We start from the raw sequence: 22,334 nt of genomic DNA, 5'->3' as shown, positions 1-22,334 counted from the left end.
TAGAAAAGGTGCAGGGAAATAGCAGTGCTAGGATTTGATGATGCCGGCAACAGCGTATCATATTCCAGGTGAAATCTAGCATCGAGTAATATATCATATTCCAGAAAACATTTGTATTTCAGAAAGTAATTTGTAGCTCTCGTAGCTCAATGCAACACTGAACCAAATCTTAACAAAAACGTGTACGGCCAGTAATAAAAGTTGGAACCTTATACGGAGTATATTCTGTTCTATCCATCCAGCACACCCACACCACACCCCACACTCTGTGCTCCCGACAGGAACAAAACAGGACAGCCGATCAGCAATGCTGTTCCCCCAATGACTTAACTTCGCAGTAATAAATCCAATTTGAGCCGGATTAGTTTCACATGGGAGTCTACGTGCACGCGCTGTCAATCCTCTGTCACCTTTCACATGGGAGTATTAGCAGCTGGTTAATTTTAATTAACCAGTTAGTTCTGCGTCGCTTCTTCCGACCAAATCTGTTTGGGTATTCGATCTGCTCGTTTCGCTCCGGGCAGCTTCTTCTGGCACGCGCGTGCTTCGCTAGCTGGCCTCACTCTCTCGTCTCTGTCTCGTGATATCCCTCACGTGCCTGCGATCTGTGCAAGCATATATACAGTGAGCGTAGTACTTGTCCGTACGAGCTCTGCACCACTTGGAGTACGTACAACTTCCGTACTAAACAGCTGGGGATTCCTTGGCTGTCAGAGGGTAATACAGTACTAATTACTAGGATTTCCATGGAACTTCGAGTTCAAATTTAAATCAAGAATTCGAGGTCGATCCTCGCCTGATTTCAGAAGAAGAAAAATAAATCAGTGGCATGGCTTTAATTGAGCCTAGAATCTTGGCTTGTTGCCTCCAATCAAATCCTTCCTAGTGCGACTTGTCCGTCCCTCCTGGCGACGGTCCGTACAAGGGTGTGGCGACGCGTGGGCAATTCCGCTCGGTCCCCTTGCTAGCCGTCGATTTACTATTCTGGACTGGTTCTTGTCCGACCTGTCCAAAGCCTTCGTCCTTCTGCTCCCTCTCCGACGTCTCCTACCTGTTTCCCTCGTCCAGCGGCTCCCTGCTTCTCCTCCTGCTGCTGTGAAGCGAGGGGAGCGCCAAGCCAGATCCAGATCCGTCTCCTAGGTTAGCCACAATCCAAGCCCTCTGCTTGCTTCTCAGGACGGACAGTTGTAACACATCTTTCCGTGAAGCTTTGGACGGAGAATGGCGGTGGAAGGAGTGGAAGGGATGATGAAGTCGCTAAAGCTGTCGGATGCTGAGAAGAAGAGTGCGAAGATTGGGGTGGTGCGAAGCGTCTTGCAGCAGGATGCACAACCAAAAGCTATGGGGAAGCTGTTCGCGGATAGGCCGGCGCTGGCGGAAGCTCTTGAGCAAACTGTGGGGTGGATTTGGTGCCCGGGGAAGGGAGTGAGCTGCAAGAGTCTAGGGGAGAACGTCTTTTTGTTCTCCTTCTCCATGGCAGCCGGCAAGAGGAAGGCGCTGGAAGGGGAGCCTTGGAGTTTCAACAATGACCTGATTGTGTTGGAGGATTTTGTGCCATCCAAAACTATCGGTGAGTATGCCTTTGAGGAATTCTCAATCTGGGTCAGGGTGTTCGATGTACCTTTAGAAATGATGCACAGAGAGGCGGGGGAAGTAATCGGGACATTGATAGGAGAAGTGCAGGAGGTCGGAAATGACGAGTCAGGATCTGCAATTGGAGGCTTTTTCCGAATCAAAGTGAAAATCAAGAGATCAAAACCTTTGATGAGAGGGGTCACACTGCAGAGGGATGTGGAGGAGAAGGAGGATGAACTGGCCGACATAGTGGCTGGCGGTTAGGAGGCAGGCGAGGGGAAAAAGGAGTTGGATTTGCTGTTGTGCAGACTGGAGTATGAACATCTCCCAGAATTTTGCTACACATTTGGCATCTTGGGTCATTGCTTTCGTGAATGCAATAGCCAAGTGAAAACAGGGGAGCCTCAGGGGTGGGGGAAATGGCTGCGCGCTGAACTACCGAGGAGGAAAGGCAAGGATCAATCAAGATCACTATCGGGAGAAGGGAAGAAAGGTAATTTCTAGAGTGGTTCAATGTCGAGCAGTCGCTCAGGCTTTTGGAGGAAACAACCCGCGGATGATCTGAAGAGAGGAACAACAGTTGTGCAGGAAGAAAAAGAAGTCACGAGCCCACTAAAATTACTGCCACCTTGCAGGAAGCTTGGCCCTGAGGACGGTAATGACATGCAAGTTGATCGTACTGTTCAGGAAGGATCGATGGCGAGCACGCACGAGTTGCCTGGGTACGAAGACATGAAGAAGAAAGCGGTGGCTAGACAACCTGCTACTGAGGGGAAAGATGAACAAAAAAAGAAGAAAAGAAAAGTTTGAAGGAAAATAGACACTGGGCGTGCGGGGGGAAATCTGGGTGCCTCGGTGCTTGGGGGGAAAAGGGACCTAGAGGATATGGAGGTGTCTGGAAGTGAAGCAAAAAAGCTGAGGTGGAGCAAGTTAAGAAGATTATGCCAACAATTAATGGCGGGCTGTCAGAACAGCCCGGATCGCGCCAATGAAGCTTGTGACCTGGAACTGTCGGGGGTTAGGCAACCGCTTGGCAGTTCGTGGGCTTTTGGAAATCCAGAAGTCCGAAAATCCTGATGTTTTGTTCTTGTGTGAGACAAGATTAACGAAAAGTAAGATGGAGAAGTTCCGTTGGATGCTCGGGCTGCCAAATATGTTGGCTCGGGATTGTGATGAAACGGGAGGCAGAGGGATAGCTTTGTTTTGGAGAAGTGGTACTGAGGTGACCTTGCACAATCTTTCAAGATACCACATCGATGTTGAGATCACGGAACCTAACAGTTTCAGATGGCGATTTACTGGAGTTTATGGTGAACCCCAATCTGATAAAAAGCACGTGACATGGCGGCTCTTGAGGAAGCTTAACGCCCAGTTGGATATGCCGTGGTTGTGCTCCGGCGATTTCAACGAAATTTTGTTCGCGCACGAGAAGGAAGGAGGAAGGCTGAAAAGCCAACAGAAGATGGATTGCTTTGAGACGGCTATCGAAGTTTGTGGGCTGCACGACCTGGGGTTTGAAGGGGACAGGTTTACAACTTGGCGAAACAATAGCAAAACCAAGGAGGGCTATATCTGACATCGTCTAAACCGCGCCGTGGTTAACGGGAGATGGTGTGCTAGATTTCCTACATCGAAAGTAATTAATGGCGATCAGATCATAGGCCAGTGATCATCTTCACCGAAGAGGGGATTAAAAAGGAAAAATGGCGAGGGGTTCCGGGGAACTTCAAATTCGAAGCTAGATGGCTCGCCGAGAATGACTGCAGAATGATTGTAGAAAAGGCTTGGGAGGAAGCACATCTGGAGGCAGGTAGCTCGGCTTTGACTGCCTTGAGTAAAGTGGCTAAAGAGTTAAAAGTGTGGGATAGAGATGTGCTCGGCGATCTTGAAAAGAAATTGAAGAAGTCGAAGAAAGAGCTGGAGAACTGCAGGAGAGGGAAGCTGAATGCAAATGCGGTGATTCGCGAGGAAACTCTCAGATTTAAGGTGGAAAAACTGGAAAATGAGCTGGACATTTTTTGGCGGCAGAGGTCACACACTGACTGGCTCAAGATGGGAGATCGAAACACATCTTTCTTCCATACAAAAGTTAAAGAGAGAAGGAAGAGTAACACGATTGGGAAGTTGCAAAAAGATGGAGGAGGCTGGGCGGAGAGTGAGGCCGACAAGAAGGAAGTGATTACTAACTATTTTGTGGATCTATTCCGATCTATCAACAATGGTGATGCTACTGAAATTTTGGGGGATGTGGCTGCTAAAGTGACGGGGGATATGAAAACCTTTTTGAACAATCCCTATACAGCCCAAGATGTTAAGGAGGCGGTGTTTTCCATCGGGGATTTGAAAGCTCCTGGCCCAGATGGAATGTGTGCAATCTTCTATAAAAGCTTCTGGGACATTGTGGGCGAGAAGGTGTCGGAGGAGGTGCTGCAGGTCATGGGTGGAGGTGAGATTCCAGAAGTGTGGAACGCGACTGTGATTGCTCTGATTCCGAAAACTAAAAGGCTAACCAACATCAGGGATTTGAGGCCCATCAGCCTCTGCAATGTGATTTACAAAATTATAGCGACGATCATAGTGAAGAGACTGAAGAATATTCTCCCTAACATTATTTCAGAGTCTCAAAGTGCTTTCGTCCCGGGGAGATTAATCGCCGACAATGTGCTGATTGCTTATGAAATGTCTCATTTTTTGAGGAAGAGAAGGAAGGGAAAGGAGGGTTACGCGGCTATTAAGTTGAAAATGAGCAAAACCTACGACCGAGTCGAGTGGAGTTTTATCAAAGCTATGATGTTGAAGCTTGCCTTCTGTGAGAGTTTTGTCAACCTAACTATGAAATGTGTTGGTACGGTGAGCTACATGGTGAAGGTGAATGGGGATCTGACCGACGAGGTCATTCCAGGTAGGGGGTTGCGGCAGGGGGATCCTATCTCCCCCTACCTTTTCCTCCTTTGCGCTAAGGGTCTTTCAGCGCTTCTTTACAAAGCTGAACGCGATGGGCAGATTGGAGGGATCAAGATTTGCAGCTCCGCCCCTCGTGTGTCACATCTCTTTTTTTGCAGATGATTCGCTTATTTTGTGCAGAGCTAAGGAGGGGGATGCGATTGCCTTAAAAGAGGCCCTCCGGCTGTATGAGTGCTTTTCTGGACAAGTGATCAACAAAGACAAATCTAGCATCATGTTCAGCCCAAACACGAGGGCTGCTGAAAAAGGAAAGATTATGAGAACCTTGTCAATCCAGCAGGAAACGATGCATGACAGGTACTTGGGCATGCCGATTCATGTGGGGAAATCCAAGAAGAAGGTATTCAATTTTTTGAAGGATCGAGTGTGGAATCGAATCCAGGGGTGGAAGGAGAAGCTACTGTCTAAAGCTAGAAAGGAGATTATGATTAAGGCTGTGGCTCAATCCATCCCAACATACATGATGAGTTGCTTTGATATTACTAAGGGGATTTGTGAAGAAATCTCTACGATGATTGGTCGCTACTAGTGGAACCACCAGGACAAGGATAATTCAATGCATTGGTTAAGTTGGACAAAACTCACTAGAAGCAAGAATGATGGAGGGCTCGGGTTCAGAGAGATCTATTCATTCAATTTGGGCATGCTCGCTAGACAGGGTTGGAGGCTCTACGAAATCCGAGCTCTCTTTGTTCCAGAATTCTTAAAGCTCGATATTTTCCTAATTCGAGCCTGATGGAAGCCATGCCCGTGCCTGGAATATCTTACACATGGAGAAGCATCCTGAAGGGGGTCGATACCCTAAAATTGGGGATCATTTGGCATGTGGGTGATGGGAAATCCATTAATATTTGGGAAGACCCTTGGCTTCCGAGAAACAATACAAGAAGACCGATGACTCCGCGAATGGACTGTGAGCTTCAGAAGGTTTCAGACCTTTTGGAACCTTTTTGCGGTGGATGGAATGTGGACCTCATCAGGCAACACTTATGGGAGGAGGATGTTGATTTGATCTTGAAGATCCCCGTTCACTTGGCCTTCAACGACACCATTGCCTGGCATCCAGATGCGAAGGGCTTGTTCTCTGTGAAATCAGCTTACCACATTTCTGTGATTAATGAAGACGAGAAGAACAATAGGGGAGAGGTTGGGCCTTCAGGTGCCCGTGCGGGCAGATTAATTGGAAGAAGTTGTGGAAAATTCAGTTGCCGAACAAAATTAAGCATTTTTTATGGAGACTTGCGCACAACTCTGTAGCGGTCAGGACAAACCTCCGGAGGAGAGGGATGGATGTGGAAACCAACTGCCTCATGTGTATATCTAAAGATGAAGATTCAGGGCACTGTTTTTCAAGTGCAAGCATGTCAAACGTGTATGGCAAGGTTTGGACCTTGAAGATCTAAGACAGGCTCTTGCCGGAAAGGGATCTGTTGTTGAAGTGTTTACTGTAATCTTGGGGCTGGAGGATGAGAAGCAAGCCCTTGTGGCAAACAATCCTTTGGAACTGGTGGCTCGAAAGAAACAAAGTGCGTGAGGGGGGTCCGGTCAGACCAACTGACGAGTTGGTTTTCATTATCAAAAATCAGACCAAAGCCTTCCTTGAGGTTGCAGCAAAACAGACTGAGAAGGTTTCAAGGCCTATAACTCACTGGCAGAAACCTGTGGAAACTGGGTGAAAATCAACTGTGACGGGTCTTTCCTGGAAAATACTGGTTCAGGCGGTTGGGGTGCTGTGTTGAGGGACAGCTGTGGCTCGGTGTTAGCCTGTGGGGCGGGCAATCTTCCTTGTCTTCTGAACCCGTTCCAGGCTGAGGCCAGAGCTGCCAATCAAGGAATTATTTTGGCTGCGTCCAAAGGGCTTCCTTTGTAATCCTGGAGCCAGACTCTTCCGCTCTGAAAGAGGCGCTACTCTCTAAAGCTCAAGACCTGTCCACGGCAGCTACGATAATTGAAGAAACCAAGCTGCTTTTTGCGTCGTATTTCAGTTCTGTTCAAATTAATGCTTGTGTCAGGTCTGTAATACCGTTGCCCATGAACTTGCTAAGATTGGACGGTGTTTACCTTTGGGACTTCACATGTAGAGGGTACCCTGGATGATGTAAACTCTTTGGTGGCAAGCGATCATCTTGGCTTGTTTCAAAAAAATAAACATGTGAAGTCTCAAGTGTGTTTCAACTATCGACTAGGAAAAAGAATCGACAAGGTTCCAGAAAAGGAAAATAAGAATCCCGTTTCACTCATGAGAGTATGAGTTTTTTTAAACTAAATCAGGCGGTTAATTTCTCGAGACCAACTCACACTTATACTCATGAGAGTATGTTTTGGGAGAAATTAATCGCCTGATTTATGTTTGTTAATAGCTCCAGCTTGGCACTGATCCAGATCGTTCACTGACCTTTTGGCGTCCGTAGGTGTGGGAAGCTCACAGGAAGGAGCTAGAGCCTACTAGAAGAGACAGCATCGAACATCAGATCGAATAATTCTTTGCTGTTTGCGTCTCACATCCATCTTCGTTTTTTTTTTCAAAACGGAGATCCATCACATCCATTGTACTGTACTTATTTGATTAACGTCTTAATCGTCGATCAATCTCGAATGCAGGCCTAGAAACTTTGCTTGTTAAAAAAAACATGTGAAATCTCAAGTGTGTTTCAACTTTCAACTAGGCACGCTCGAGAAGGTTCCAGAAAAGGAAAATAAGAATCCCGTTTCACTCATGAGAGTATGAGTTGGTCTGGAGAAATTAATCGTCTGATTTATGTTTGTTAATTAATAGATCCAGCTTGGCACTGATCCAGATCGTTCACTGACCTTTTGACGTCCGGACGTGCAGGAAGCTCACAGGAAGGAGCTAGAGGTGCACGACAGATGCGAATAATCCTTTGCTATTTGCGGATCACATTCATCTTCGTTGTGCATTTTATTTTTCGAAACGGAGATCCATCACATCCATGTATTATTTGATTGTTGACATCTTAATCGTCGATCAATCTCGGATGCAGGCCTATATGGCTGTCCATCAATTTAATAGCGTTACTACCATGCCTATGATTGATTAGGCCTACATCGATTTGACCTGTTCCTGTCTGAATAATTAATTGGCTAATTACAACTTACAAGCATACATAATGGAGATCGAGATCCATCTGCATTTTTATTTCTTTCTCTACATCTCTCTCACAAACGCTTGATGCCTAGATCATGTTAAATGGAGCCAAATCACACGCTAGCTAGCTTTTGGGATAGTGCCTTTCACTTTTTATCTTCTTGTTTTTGAACAATTTGGATTAATTAAAGAAGAGTTGATGAGAGATGATCGACCAAGAGTGACGGCAATGCAAATGGGCTAGATAATGTCGGACGGTCGCGATCGAGGCAGGGGACGTGCCCAGCCGTTCGATCCAAGGGGAGTACACTGGAAGCCGCCTCGTGGCCGTCGGATCGCTGTCAGAGCTCACCTGCTATGTGCTTCTTCCATCATCGTGTCCCCTGGCCCTGGAGTACGTAACCAAGGAAAACCAAATAAGTAAAAGAGTAAAAATAACCCCATCGGTTCACGTTTCACCATCCGTACGGCCCGTACTTAGCCGTACGAAGAAGGCATATTAGCTGCTTTTACATAGTTTATTACTATATGGTTGAATTTTAGTTCAGTTTGGATTAATTAACCTGTGTCCATCGCATCTCAGTTTCCAAATTAATCACCATCGAAAGAAATGTTTCACCTGCAAGCAAATTTTCAGCAAGACTTACGAGTGTGCTTTGGCTGTTTAGGTGCCGGCCCATTTGCCAATGCCAATGTTTTAACAAGCCAAATCCAGTGCTTGCAGTGTAATTGTACACATGCATATATACGTCAGCTGATTAATAAAAATGGATTGACCAGCTTTCGTTTCACTTGTACTCCTGGTCTTCCAATTTTTATTCTTGGCTAGCTAGACTTGTTGGCAAAGAAAGGAGCATTGCATGGGCGTACGTGTATGGAGGACTGACTAGGACATTGCAAGTTGCAACTAAAGGCAAACGCCCCAAACAAACTGGTGATGTCCTTGAGTGATAGTTGCCATGTACAACTTGTAGCTGACGTCAAGCCTCTCTGTTCTCTACTTTGACAAGAACTTGCCACATAGTTATAGACGCAAGAACATTATTGAGGTGGTCTTTTGCCTTAATTAGGATGGCCAATCCATATTTGAGAGGACACATCAGCATATATAATCCGTATGCATGTGAATCTTTAGCCGAACCAAGCCATCGTTTAGCCAACTTCCACACTTTTATTAGATGGACTAGAACTGGAAAGAAATACTGGGACCAATTAATTCTTCCACAAGCACCATATATATGCAATAATAAAGAAATGGGAGTGTCTATTTCCAATTAAGATTTTCTCATTATCTATACTTGTATGAATCTTACACGAATCTCAATGATTGGATCGGATGGTTGTTAGCGTCGACTTATAATTAGTTATTTTTTAGTCGCCCCAAAACCATTGAAATCGCAGTGAATAATCGTCAATTCATTGGACTGTTAGTTGGACGACTCGTCTCTAATAGCTTACTTGAAACTAAATCCTGAATTTTGACGTTTGCTCTGTTTCATAAAGGCAAGTTATTCCTTCAGTGTGATAGACGGCTGCTCTCGCCAACGAGATCGTCAATGTATTCGTTAATCTTCTACTGGATCATGTGTCTGCGTCTTAAAAATGCCCTGGTGGCCTATGGGATTAATTAAGCTAGACAAGAAGCTTGTCCCGGTCTCCCATTTGGTTTAATAAACAACTCCTAGTAGTCCATGATAGTTGGTGCATGTACACTAGTTTTAGCAGACTTTGATAGAATCATAGGGATCGAAAGAGGAGCCTGTGAAGTTTCTCCGAAGCAGCCGTGCATAGATATTCTTATTTCTAAACTATAAGCACGACAGCTCCTGGGACCACATTGGACACTAATTAAGATTAGCACTGATCTAGTGGTAGTAGTAAATAGTTAATCTGTGTCAAAATGTCAAATTAAACGTTGATGTGTTTACGATATGTTTATTTTCGTGGGCTATACTCTGTTCTCTTTCATTTTTTCAAATGTCTTATTTATATTTTTTTTTATCCGGTTCTCCTATTATTCCTACTCCGTACATTATTTCACAAATCTCTTCTTCCAATTTCTCGCTCTCTCTCTGACTATCCTCTCCATCCATCCTGAGTGCACACTCCTCCTCTCCCCGTCCCGATTCATCCCGTCACCGAACATCACGCCGCCATGCGCGGCCGCCGCCCGTCCACTCCCGCGCGTCGTCTGCTCCCACTTGCCGCCAGGTACACCTGTGCGCCGCCCACACATCACGTCCGGCCACTGATCGCCGCACGTCACTGCCCGTCCGGAGGGCCACCGATGGCTCGCCCCGACGCGGTCCCTGCTGCCTTGCGCGAGGCCACCGCCATCCCGGCCTCAGGCTCATCCCATCGCCGTCCAAGTCCCGTGGGGAGCCACCAGCGCGCACGAGCCGATGGAAGCGGCGGTCGGAGCGCGCAACGGAGCCGCGGGTCCGCAGCTGCCTTCCGCACACGGACACCGCCGACGCGCATGAGCTGGTGGAGGCGACAAGAGCGGCGGCGGGCGTGGGCGAGATTCGGATCGGGCAAGGGATGGGGGTGAGATTCGTTGGAGAGGAGGAGGAGCGAGGAGGGCTCTGTTGGTTTTTTTGGCGGTATGTATTTTTTCTGCGCCTGAGGACTGCAGGAGTCAGGATTAAAACACACGTGGAGACATTGGTGACAGATTCATAATTTCGGTGAAGTGACGTACCGTCGCGACCGTACCATCACCACCAACTCTAATTTAATATATTGGGATATATATAGAGTAAATTTCACAAAACCACACATATTAGGTCAGTCTTCTCACGCAGCACTCACTTTTGCTAATTTGCCCGGAAAACCACATTTTTTCAGTCACAATGTAACAACAAGCCCGAAATGACGTGTTTAGGCATTTTGACAGTTTTCCTTACAGGCCGGGCCCACCTGTCAGATGACACGTTGGACAAACCCGACCCGACTCGACCCGATAGCCCGTTATGTCCGTCCTTATCTTCTTCTCTATCTCCGGCGTGGCTGCACCCCGGACGCGCCCGCGAGCCGCCGCTAACCAACGAAAGCAGCACTGGATGATCTATCAATCGTACTATTCGAGCAAGACAAGCAACCTACTAACCAACGAAATCGAGAATACGAATGGACGGAAGTCTCCTAAACTCGTCGTCACTGAAGCCGAACCCGAACGCCACGTCCCGCGCCTCTTCGGTGGTCTCGGCGAGCTCCGTCGCGTGCACCCACGCCTGCGCGAGGTCCAGGACGCCGCCGAGGAGCCGAGGAGCAGCAGCAACGTCACGGCCGTCGTCGTAGTAGTTCTCGCCCAGCACTAGCAGCAGGAACCCGGCAGCTCCCAGGTGGGCGCAGGCGCTCTCCGCCAGATCGTGCACGGCGCAGACGAGCTTCGCCGCATCCCGGAGCAGGCCCAACGCGCGCCACACCTCGGGGTCAGCGAGGAGGTCTTCTGCGCCGGCGCAGGCTCGCGGACAAGGGGCCGGGGCGCTCGCGGGCAAGCGGCAGGGGCGTGGCGGCGCTTGGGGGACAGCGGCGCGCGGGCAAGCGGCGGCGGTGGCTCGCCGGGCGTGCGCCTGGCCAGCGCGTGGGCGTGGAACCGACCGTGGTGTACGAGTGGTCGCTCAAGTGCGCAGGCACGGCGCTCGTGTCCCTCCCGGCGTCCTCCTGCTGACCACGCTCGCCGACTCGCTCCTGGGCCGCGGCGGGGGTGGGGGCGGGACCTGGCCGAGAGCCATGGGTATGGGGAGGAGGAGGAGGAGGAGAGGGGACTGGAGGAGAGGAGAAGGTGGCCGAGTCTGGTGGTGGAGGGCCAGGGAGAAGGCCATGGCCGCCGTGGCCATGGATGGAGGTGGCGGGTGGTGGACAGGTGGAGGGCTCGGGAAAGAGAAGGGGTACTGACAGGGGGCTAAGATTCGGGCTAACGGGTTGGGGTCGGTCGGGTCGGGTTCGTACGGATGTAATCTGACATGTGGGCCGGACCTGTAAGGAAAACTGTCAACTCGCTTAATCACGTCATTTCGGACTTGTTGTTACATTGTGACTGTAGATGTGTGGTTTTTCGGACAAATTAACAAAAGTGGTATCTGCGTGAAAAAACTGCATCAATATGTAATATGCGTGGTTTTGTGAAATTTAGCCATATTTTTAGTTGGGTGACAGATTTGTTGTCCACGTAGGTAGTAGTACTATATATGTTTTTATGGTATACTCCCCGCTCCCGGTTGTTGAACGGTGTGTACTGAACTTAATTTCTTTCCGGAGTGTACTGAAGGTAATGCTAAACAAACCCTTTGGTATATGCTCCCCTGATGCTTGAATTTAAACGAAGAAACAGTAATGTTCCTTCGTGAGTTTTAGCAAAAAGAAAAAAGAAATTGACTAGCTGAGTTCAAGGCTAGGGTCAGTGGTAGTCGTAGCACGAAAGGATATGTAGGAACATACACGGCACGCACCTGTCCCAATCATCGGTGCATGCGTTGCTTGCAAGCCGTCGATAGATAAGATACCCCAAAACAAATACTCCTACTAGTTAAAAATTAACTGCCGTGATGAGTATATACTCATGGATCATTCATTCATTTACCAAGAGCTCAATTAAATAGAGAAAAAAAAGCTAACCACACGTGTGTGGTATGTATGTGATCCATGGGCAAGTGTCCTCAGCAAATCTTTGTTCGATGGAGGGGCATAATAAAAGAGTGCCTGTAAGATCAGGGGTTACATTACATACTTCCTCTGTCTCAAAATAAATGACACGTCACTTAATTTCAAAATAAGTGACACGTCACCTAATTTGAGACCGTGAGATTACGTCCTACGATTGAGTTGATCATCCTTTCACGTGATAAGATAACGCAGCTAGCTAGGGTACGTGTCGTCGGCTTTCTTTATCCTTGAGGGGAAAAGCCAGTACCGAAGAATGCCAGAATTTATAAGCATTGCGGCATTGATTCGACATTTCACGCCATTCAGTGGTCGGTAGTACCAGCACGAAAACGGCCATTCACTGATTCCTGTTTCGACACGTAAAATACTCCATCTGCATATGGCTCTCGACACTTGACAATGGCAGATGGAGGGCACTATCGTAAACATCGTTATATCTTCCCAGCCAGATTTTTCTTATATGGAACAAATAAATCATCCTCACGAACTAAGGCCATTTTTGTAATTTTGTCCTGGGTGACTTTGATTAAGACTTTGCATCGGAGACGTGGACATGGAGACATAGACAGATGGCATTGACCCTGGCCTAGCAAGCCGCCTCGAGGACCGTGACGGCCTGGCTTCTTCCTCTGCTACCAGAAACCCAAAAGGCACCGGCTACATGGGCGTTTCTGCCGCGTCCAGAGTCCAGACTTGGGGAGATGCGTGACGTCTCGATGCAGAGAACTGCAGGGGCGTTGCTTTTGTTTGGACCTGCAGCCTGCAGAGGTCTTCCAATACTTGTCCAAGAAACAAAGAGGACCCGGGTTTCCTTCTCTCCTCGTCTCTGTCTACCAATCTTTTTCTGGAAAGAAATTGTGTGCAGAATTCGGGAGAAATTTCAAACGGAGCCATTACAGATTGTTGCGTGGAAAGAGATAGATAGAGTGTTGCGTGGTCGGGGAGCAGTGGATCGATGGAGCACACAGGAGGCACACGACGACCTTGCTGCCCCTGGTCGTGCTATCCCCATGATTAGCACAAAGAATTCATAGGGTAATTAAGTAGTAATGGTTTTGTTTGTACCAATATTACCTCCGTTTCATAATTCTTGTTTCAAATTTGTCTAAAAGTAGATGTATCTATTGCTAAAAAACGTCTATGTAAATATAATATTTCGACAAGAAATATGAAATGAAGGAAGTACTATTTTCTTGCCCATGAATTTCTAGGAAGTATTCTGATTGATTTGTACTGCATTTACCAGTACATGATAGGTGGATATGAGGATGTCTGTGGAAAAGTCAAGCGTGCAAATCAGTATGGACCAAAAGACTCCCTATCGATCTCTATCCATACTTAGATTATTAATGTGAAAGGAAAACCGGAGTAATGTATTAGTGGAGTATTTTTTTTTCTTCTTATTGGAAGAAACAAGTAGATGGATACAAAGAAAGAAAAAGCATCGCCCTGCAATTGAGATGTCGACATGGAGATCGACAGATGCTGAAAAACAAATCGTGGACAAGATAAACAATCCATCTATACTTTGAATCAGGTATAGGCTTCCCCTTAGTTGTTGCCCAAAAACAAATCGGTCCGACTTTGCTGGGTAAACTGGCCAAGGTATATACCCTGGTTATGTTCGAAATTCGAGCAGCAAAGGTTATGTTAAAAATTCGGGGTTCCATTTTATCAAAATCTAGTACTACTCCATTATTGTGTACTTACCTACCCTTCACCATCAAACATCTCTAAAGAAAAACAGCAACTTGTACCTATTTTTTTTCTTTTTCGAAACAGGTCAAGAAAGCAAAATGCTGTCTGAAAAACGGCCAATGATATGTGCACGCAGAAAAGTTATTCCTTGGAAGAAATATAGCAATTCATAATGCTGCCTTTCTGTTCACCCTGAAGGAGCAGCACCACGCTTGCCTGCTGCCCTTGCACACCTTTGGTGTGTCTCTGTCCTTGCAGATGGGCCCAAAGGGAAGCACTATAATTCGTGGGTCCACATGAACAGAGTAAAAAGGGCACAAGTCAAGGCAAGAAAGCAAACAATTCGGAGGTCAATTTCAATTCAGAGGGGTGCTTAGTGACGTGGCAGAGCTCAGCAAAGGGTTGAGAGTTGAGACGTCAACAGAGGAAGCATCGACGAAGGTCTCCTTCGGAGGGTTGTTGACGAATCCAAAACTTCTTGATGGGAAATGCTTCGGCCGCCAGGCGTATTCCTTAGCTCCACACCGGGTTCCTTACCCAGTGATGATCTGTCCATCGGCTTAAATTATTGGAGCCGCTGGCCTTTTCTCACAACAATGAGTTAATAACAGCATATTATCCAAATGAATTATCCGCTCAATTTTCACATGCCGGTAATGGATTCACAAAGACAGTATTAGCCTATTTTTGCTATGTAGGAGTACCCACTAACCTTTCAAACCAGAAACAATGTGGAATTATAATCTGACGGCCAAAATCGCGGATGGCATGACAGGCCTTCGAGGGTGCCCAGTTTTACCTTCTCTAATAGTAGTAACAAATTAGGTAAAAAATAGTGTACATTGAACATTATTTTGTACAAAATGTAAATACATGTGAGAAAATTCGCAACAAACATAATTCTTTTGAGAACTAATAAAACATAGCACAAAAGTTGTCACCTCTGCCGACGCAAAAAAACTCACCGAAATTAATTCTTCTATGAATTTTTAAAATAGTTGTGCGTATGGTTTCTTTGGCCAAAAGGATTTTTGTATATGCGTCTCGTATTTAAGATGAACAATGTATGCATACATGACGAATAGAGACATGTTTATGAAAGAAGCAGCTGATGTTTTCGTATCTTAAAATAGGTAGATGCGTGAGAAAGTCACACCGAAGAGTGTTCGTCTATTTTTGGTAGGCACCTACCAGGCTTTCGAGTGGATAGGATTATGGCAGATTATTACGCGCAATAGTCAAGATCCCTGATATAAAACTTGTTCCCTCTCTCTGCAACAAAAATCGCATGGAGTAATGTAATTCTTCGTTCAAGTTAAAAGGAAAAATGATTATTGCTTAGGATTTTTTTGGGACCCAAGGATCCTCATGTTTTGTTTTTGACGGAAAAAAAGGATCCTCACGTGAATCGAGTAATATTCATGATCTATGAGATCTTTTCCCTAAGAAAACTGAACAAATCACCCATGAAAATTTCTATAGGTCGCTTTCCTACTCCGGGTTCGTAGCATTATAAAAAGATTGTACCTTGTGGAACTTCTTTTGACTTGCATATGGCACCTATCTCTTTAGATTTCTGTTCTTCGTTTCCTTTTGGGTTTCATCTATGTGTTCAGGTAGCCACGGTAACATCTCAAACTCACTTCACACACACAAAAAAAACATCTCAAAATGAGTAAAATAATAATAATTTGGTGTCCTTTGAGGAAAATCAGAAAAAGCTTCCGTGTTGCATCCACATCGACCAATTATGTTGGTGCTTAAACACCTGGAACGAACAGTACTCCCACTACTATCTTGTCGAATGATTTGACAGAGCACCACCATGAATGAATGAACGGTGAATTGAATTCCTCTTCTGGGCAGGAAAAAGGTCGCAATGGGCCGAAGCCTCGGATGACGAGGAGATGCCAGATGCCACCATTGATGATCATCAAGGAAGGAATGAGAAAGAGAAAAAGGAAGGAATGAGGGATGATTTGATTTGACGAATCTGCCCCTCGCGCGTGCCGGTGCCTTTGCTTTTCGCAGCACAACAGGCAAACACCGGTTGGGAGTGGCGCGGCGCCACACCACGCACGCACACGTACCACCACCATTTTCATTCGAGGGAGGCGACCGCGAAGCTTCGTGCGACCTTCCTGCCGCGGTACAAGTAGGGACTAGGGAGACGAAGCCCGCAAGCAGCACCGCGCATGCCGCTCCTTCCACCACCTGCCCACCCCCACCCCCACCCGTAGGCCGTAGCCAGTCGGATCCCCCAACCACCTCCTGAGATCTCCTCCGCCGAGTGAAGCCAGTCACTGAAGCAGAGCCCCGCCGCCGTCTCGTGGGGGTGGTACCGGAGTTGGAGAATTCCGAGAGTCTCTGTCAGTGCGTGGGACGAGGCGAGACGAGACGAGGCGTCGCGGCTTCGGGGGTTGTGGCCTTTTGTGGTTTGTGTCGTGATTAGTTTGGGTATCGAATCCCGGCTCCGCACGCCACCAACCGCCTCGCCCCGCAAGGAAGGAAGGAAGAGAGATCTCGGCTTGGACGCCACCCCCGCCCCGCCCCGCCCCGTGTGGTGAGTCGTGGGGTATAAGAAATTCCGCTCTCCGTGCCACGGATCGATCTTCTCCCCATACCCAATTCCGCGAAGTTGGGGGGAACGGAATTGGATTCGATTGGGTTGTCGTTAGATTGCATTGCGTTTGATTGCGATGGGTGAGGAGGCGCCGGCGGAGGCGATGGCGGCGGGGTTCCCGGCGTGGGCGCGGACGGTGGAGGAGTGCGAGGCGCGGCTGCGGGTGGACAAGGACAAGGGGCTGTCATCCTCCGAGGCGGCGGCGCGGCTCCGGTCGCACGGCGCCAACGAGCTCCAGGAGCACCCGGGCCCGTCTATGCTGCAGCTGGTGGCGCAGCAGTTCGAGGACACGCTCGTCCGCATCCTCCTCGCCGCCGCCGCCGTCTCCTTCGCGCTCGCGCTCTCCTCCTCCGCGGGGGCGCTCACGCTCTCCGCCTTCGTCGAGCCGCTCGTCATCTTCCTCATCCTCGTCGTCAACGCCGCCGTCGGGGTCTGGCAGGAGACCAACGCCGAGAAGGCCCTCGAGGCGCTGCGTCAGATCCAGTCCGACCACGCCGCGGTCCTCCGCGACGGGGAGTGGGTCCCCAGCCTCCCCGCCCGCGACCTCGTACCCGGGGATGTCGTGCAGCTCCGCGTCGGCGACAAGGTCCCCGCCGACATGCGCGTGCTACGGCTCGTCACCTCCACGCTCCGCGTCGAGCAGGGATCGCTCACCGGCGAGACCAACTCCGTCAACAAGACGGCCCACTCGGTGCCCGCCGAGGACGCCGACATCCAGGCCAAGGAGTGCATGGTGTTCGCGGGTACCACCGTCGTCAATGGCAGCGCCGTCTGCCTCGTCGTGCACACCGGGATGGCCACCGAGATCGGTAAGATCCACTTGCAGATCCACGAGGCGTCGCAGGAGGACGACGACACCCCGCTCAAGAAGAAGCTCAACGAGTTCGGCGAGGCGCTCACCAAGATCATCGGGCTCATATGTGCCTTGGTGTGGCTCATCAATGTGAAGTACTTCCTGACGTTTGAGCTTGATGGATGGGTGCCGAGGAACATACGCTTCTCCTTTGAGAAGTGCACATACTACTTTGAGATCGCCGTGGCGCTTGCTGTCGCCGCGATACCTGAAGGATTGCCTGCCGTGATCACCACGTGCCTTGCGCTCGGAACGAGGAAGATGGCTGCCAAAAATGCGCTTGTGAGGAAGCTGCCGAGCGTGGAGACTCTGGGCTGTACCACGGTGATTTGCTCCGACAAGACTGGGACGCTGACCACGAACCAGATGTCTGTGGCAAAGCTTGTGGCAATCGGTGATGTTTCTGGGAAGGTCAGGAGCTTCAAGGTGGACGGCACGACCTATGACCCCCGGGATGGGAAAATTCAGGATTGGCCTGCAGGAAGGATGGATGCAAATCTTGAGATGATTGCAAAGGTTGCCGCTGTGTGCAATGATGCCAGTGTGTCACATTCTTCAAACCAGTATGTCTCCACCGGAATGCCGACTGAGGCAGCTTTAAAGGTAAGAATTGGTGTTATTCTCAGTTTTCTAAATGTTTACATTATTTTAATTCAAAAGTATGGTGCTTGCTTGATCCACAACTTAAACATCATTCAATCATGCTGTAAACAATGTAGACAACAGTGCTTGCTGGATACTGTGTTCAGTTTGTGTCTGTCCAAATTCAGACAATAATATTGCTGGTGTATCACATTCTGTTTTGAAGCTCATTTTGTTGGTTTCTTGTAGGTCCTAGTAGAGAAAATGGGACTACCTGAAGGAAAGAACGGGTTGTCCGTGGATCCATCTGAGACATTAGGTAAGCAAAGGCTGAACCTAATCTAACTTACTATTTTGGTATTACCTAGTACGTGCTGTTTAGTTAACTTGCAGTCGTATACTGAATAGATTGTCATTTTGTTTCCTGCTAGGCTGCTGCAGATGGTGGAGCAATGCCGCCAAAAGGATCGCCACACTTGAGTTTGACCGTATGAGGAAATCAATGGGAGTCATCGTTATGTCCAAATCAGGAAGCAACACTTTACTCGTGAAGGTATGGATGCCATCTCTCTCGCGATACCATCATCAACCACTGATATGTTAAACAAAATTACTCTGTATTACTCCTACTTCATTTTTTTATGTTCCCTGGAGTGACACTCAAAGTGCGTGATGATGTGTCCTGATGACAGGGAGCTGTTGAGACATTGCTGGAGAGGAGTACCCATGTCCAGCTGCAGGATGGTTCAGTCGTGCCTTTAGACGAGAAATCAAGGAAAGCTATTTTGGAAAGTCTCCATGAATTGTCAACGAAAGCTCTGCGCTGCCTCGGTTTTGCATTCAAGGAGGATCTTGGAGAATTTGCAACATATGATGGCGAATACCATCCTGCTCACAAGCTTTTGCTGGATCCAGCCAATTATGCGGCAATTGAGACTGACCTGATATTCGCTGGTCTTGCTGGCCTAAGGGTAAGATTGTGCTACACATTGTGGATATCTTTTGTGTAATGTTGTTTGCTGTACAATTTGGAATGTACAAAAGCTTTTCACTGGGGATCAGGATTTGACAAAATACGTATACATCTTTTGTAATATGCACATTTTCTTCGCACAATGCTGACAAGTCTTGTGGATGTTTTAACTCGTCAGGATCCTCCGAGGGAAGAGGTCTTCGATGCTATTGAGGACTGCAGAGCTGCGGGCATCCGTGTTATGGTGATAACAGGAGACAACAAAGAAACTGCTGAGGCAATTTGCCATGAAATTGGTGTGTTTTCACCTGATGAGGATGTTAGCTTGAAGAGTTTTACGGGCAAGGAATTCATGCTACATGATGACAAGAAGGCACTTCTGCGAAGGAAAGGAGGCCTTCTGTTCTCTAGGGCAGAGCCTAGGCACAAGCAAGAGATTGTGAGACTGTTGAAAGAAGATGGTGAAGTGGTTGCCATGACTGGAGATGGAGTAAATGATGCCCCTGCTCTAAAACTGGCTGACATTGGTGTAGCAATGGGGATTACCGGCACTGAGGTATATTCTTAATACCCTTACACACCATGTTTGCTGCTTTCGAACCACCTTGTTCGTTCTCGAATCAGCAGAACTGCCCAACTTTCTATGATGTCAAATATAAAAGTTTATAAAGTACTTACCTAGGCTGATTGATAATGACTTTGTGCCTTAGAGCCTTCAAGGTCTTCTGCTTTGAAATCGCTTGTTTTGGTTTCCCAGACAAAAAACTATTGGTTTCTGAATTGTTTGGCATTGGTCTTTCAACCTTCCTACTTCAGAAACCTAGAAAACTCTGTTTACCACGTGCCCTTGTATGTTACTGCTTTTTAGCTAACCACACAAGAAGTGTTTGAATTATACCAGTAAAACAACATATGTGTTGTTGTTTAGGTTTTAAAAGATTATTTAGAGGTTCTAAGAAAAGAGTGATATCTGCAAAACAATGCTTTTGTTCAGCTTATACTTCAGAGTGGTACCTGAAAATTCTTATATTTTACCAGGTTGCCAAAGAGGCTTCTGACATGGTACTGGCTGATGACAACTTTAGCACCATAGTTGCTGCAGTTGGTGAAGGAAGATCTATTTACAACAACATGAAGGCTTTCATAAGGTTTGTGCACTGAGAGCCTTGGCCATTCACAGCTCTTTTGTCGCTTGAATACATTTTAGTTGGTCTGTATCACTAGGTAAAGCTGATGTTCCTTAATGGAGTATTATTGAGTGATTTAGATACTTTTTGTATTTAGAGCTTGTTTCTCCTTGTGAGGATTCTGACTCTCTTCTTCACAACTGTAGATACATGATTTCCTCGAACATTGGTGAAGTTGCCTCGATATTCCTTACCTCTGCTTTGGGTATTCCTGAGGGTTTGATACCTGTTCAACTTCTATGGGTGAATCTCGTCACAGATGGGCCCCCTGCAACTGCTTTGGGTTTCAATCCACCTGACAAGGACATCATGAAGAAACCACCAAGAAGAAGCGATGACTCACTGATCACTCCCTGGATTTTGTTCCGTTACCTGGTAAATGATCTTTCCTGTTCTTGATTAGTTGCCACTTACCTGTATGATATCTTTTAGGGATCTCCCCTTTCTTTGTGAAATTAGTTTTTCTTACTGGTCATACCTAACTTGCAGGTCATTGGTCTCTATGTGGGGATTGCCACCGTTGGCATCTTTGTCATCTGGTACACCCATGGATCTTTCATGGGCATTGACCTCACTGGAGATGGCCACACCCTTGTCAGCTACTCACAGCTCTCAAACTGGGGCCAGTGCTCTACATGGAACAATTTCACAGTTGCCCCCTTCACAGCCGGAGCTAGAACTTTCACATTCGACAACCCCTGCGAGTACTTCCAGGCTGGCAAAGTGAAGGCGACGACGCTCTCCCTATCCGTGCTGGTGGCAATCGAGATGTTCAACTCGCTCAACGCCCTCTCTGAAGACACCAGCCTGCTCAGGATGCCCCCCTGGGTCAACCCGTGGCTGCTCCTGGCAATGTCAGTGTCGTTCGGGCTGCACTTCCTGATCCTCTATGTGCCGTTCCTTGCGCAGGTGTTTGGCATCGTGCCACTCAGCCTGAACGAGTGGCTGCTGGTGCTGCTGGTCGCGCTCCCGGTGGTGCTCATCGACGAGGTCCTCAAGTTCGTGGGCCGGTGCACGACGTCTTCAGGCCCCAAGAGGAGATCGAAGAAGCAGAAGGGCGAGTGAAGGAGGCTAACAGTGTGGTTCAGATAACACCACAGCAACTAATCTCATTTTATTTGGAGTGTCCAGATCATGTAACAGTGGTCGCCAAAGGGGTGTTTATTCAGCGGATATATAAATATATATGTCCAATACTAGAAACTGAAGTAGATAAAAGGTTCTCAAAACTAGTTCTCTCGTTTGACGTTTCCGGCAGAGATGGAACTTAGCAACTTTGTTCTTATCTTTTTTTTTTTACTGGTCAGGTTGCAACCTTAATTTGATCATGTGAATTATAATATATATAGGTAGCGCTCGGAGTTTAGATTTTTATGTTTCACTTGTTTTTGCTGCGAAACTATTTTGCCAAACATGAGTGCAAATAATTATACATGACAGGGTAACCAGCTATTTCTGCTTACTGTCTTTATACATGCTGCTGTTGGATATGTCTCCTTGTTTCAAGTTTCGCTGTGTATGAGCAGAAGCAGACTGATTTTGGTCTAGTCATGCATTGGTGTTATGGTCTACAATTTCGTATCTGATCCGCCTCATGTTTAGGTCAAGTTTCTGCATCTAATTAATCAAATATCTAAGCTCATCCATTGAATTCAAAAGTGCGGCTTGGATCTACGCATTGTCAAATCCATATATGCTTCCCACAAAATCACCTTGAATTGTTTCAAACAGTTGATTGGTTTCACGCATTGTCAGATCCATCTGCAAGAGATTTGTGTGAACAAGAAAAATTATCCTCCACCCCCGGGCACTTGAACACACATGTACTGTCCGGAAGAGAGATGGGGCACAAAATCACCTTGAATTGTTTCAAACAGTACTTTTACGGAATCCCTGTTGAAACAAGAAAGATGGTTAGGTAGGACCTGTATTTTGGCCAACTATGGCCTGATAATCAACCATCTCTTTCTCAACTCAGCAACTTGAAGTATTAATGTTATATTTAGGGTACTAAGAAAGCACATCAGATCATAATATATATCAATACCCTCTAATATATATCAATATTCCCCTTCTTTTATCTATGCAAAACAAAAAAGAATAGT

At 47.2% G+C, this 22,334-nt stretch overlaps 1 protein-coding gene across 1 annotated transcript; it reads left to right on the top strand.

Annotated features, from left to right (window-relative positions):
• The first annotated feature begins 16,081 nt into the window (after positions 1 to 16,081).
• Positions 16,082 to 21,691, top strand: LOC100840411 (calcium-transporting ATPase 4, endoplasmic reticulum-type). Its single transcript, XM_003566586.4, has 8 exons — positions 16,082 to 18,090; positions 18,319 to 18,388; positions 18,501 to 18,622; positions 18,762 to 19,040; positions 19,221 to 19,598; positions 20,081 to 20,190; positions 20,376 to 20,604; positions 20,719 to 21,691. The coding sequence occupies exons 1-8, from the start codon at positions 16,711 to 16,713 to the stop codon at positions 21,292 to 21,294; spliced, it is 3,144 nt and encodes a 1,047-aa protein (XP_003566634.1). The 5' UTR covers positions 16,082 to 16,710; the 3' UTR covers positions 21,295 to 21,691.
• Positions 21,692 to 22,334: the final 643 nt, after the last annotated feature.

The sequence above is a fragment of the Brachypodium distachyon genome, chromosome 2 (genome assembly GCF_000005505.3).
Source record: "Brachypodium distachyon strain Bd21 chromosome 2, Brachypodium_distachyon_v3.0, whole genome shotgun sequence".
NCBI classification, from domain to species: domain Eukaryota; kingdom Viridiplantae; phylum Streptophyta; class Magnoliopsida; order Poales; family Poaceae; genus Brachypodium; species Brachypodium distachyon.
Note: the sequence above shows the minus strand (reverse complement) of the source record. Positions and strands in the feature narration are given on the sequence as shown.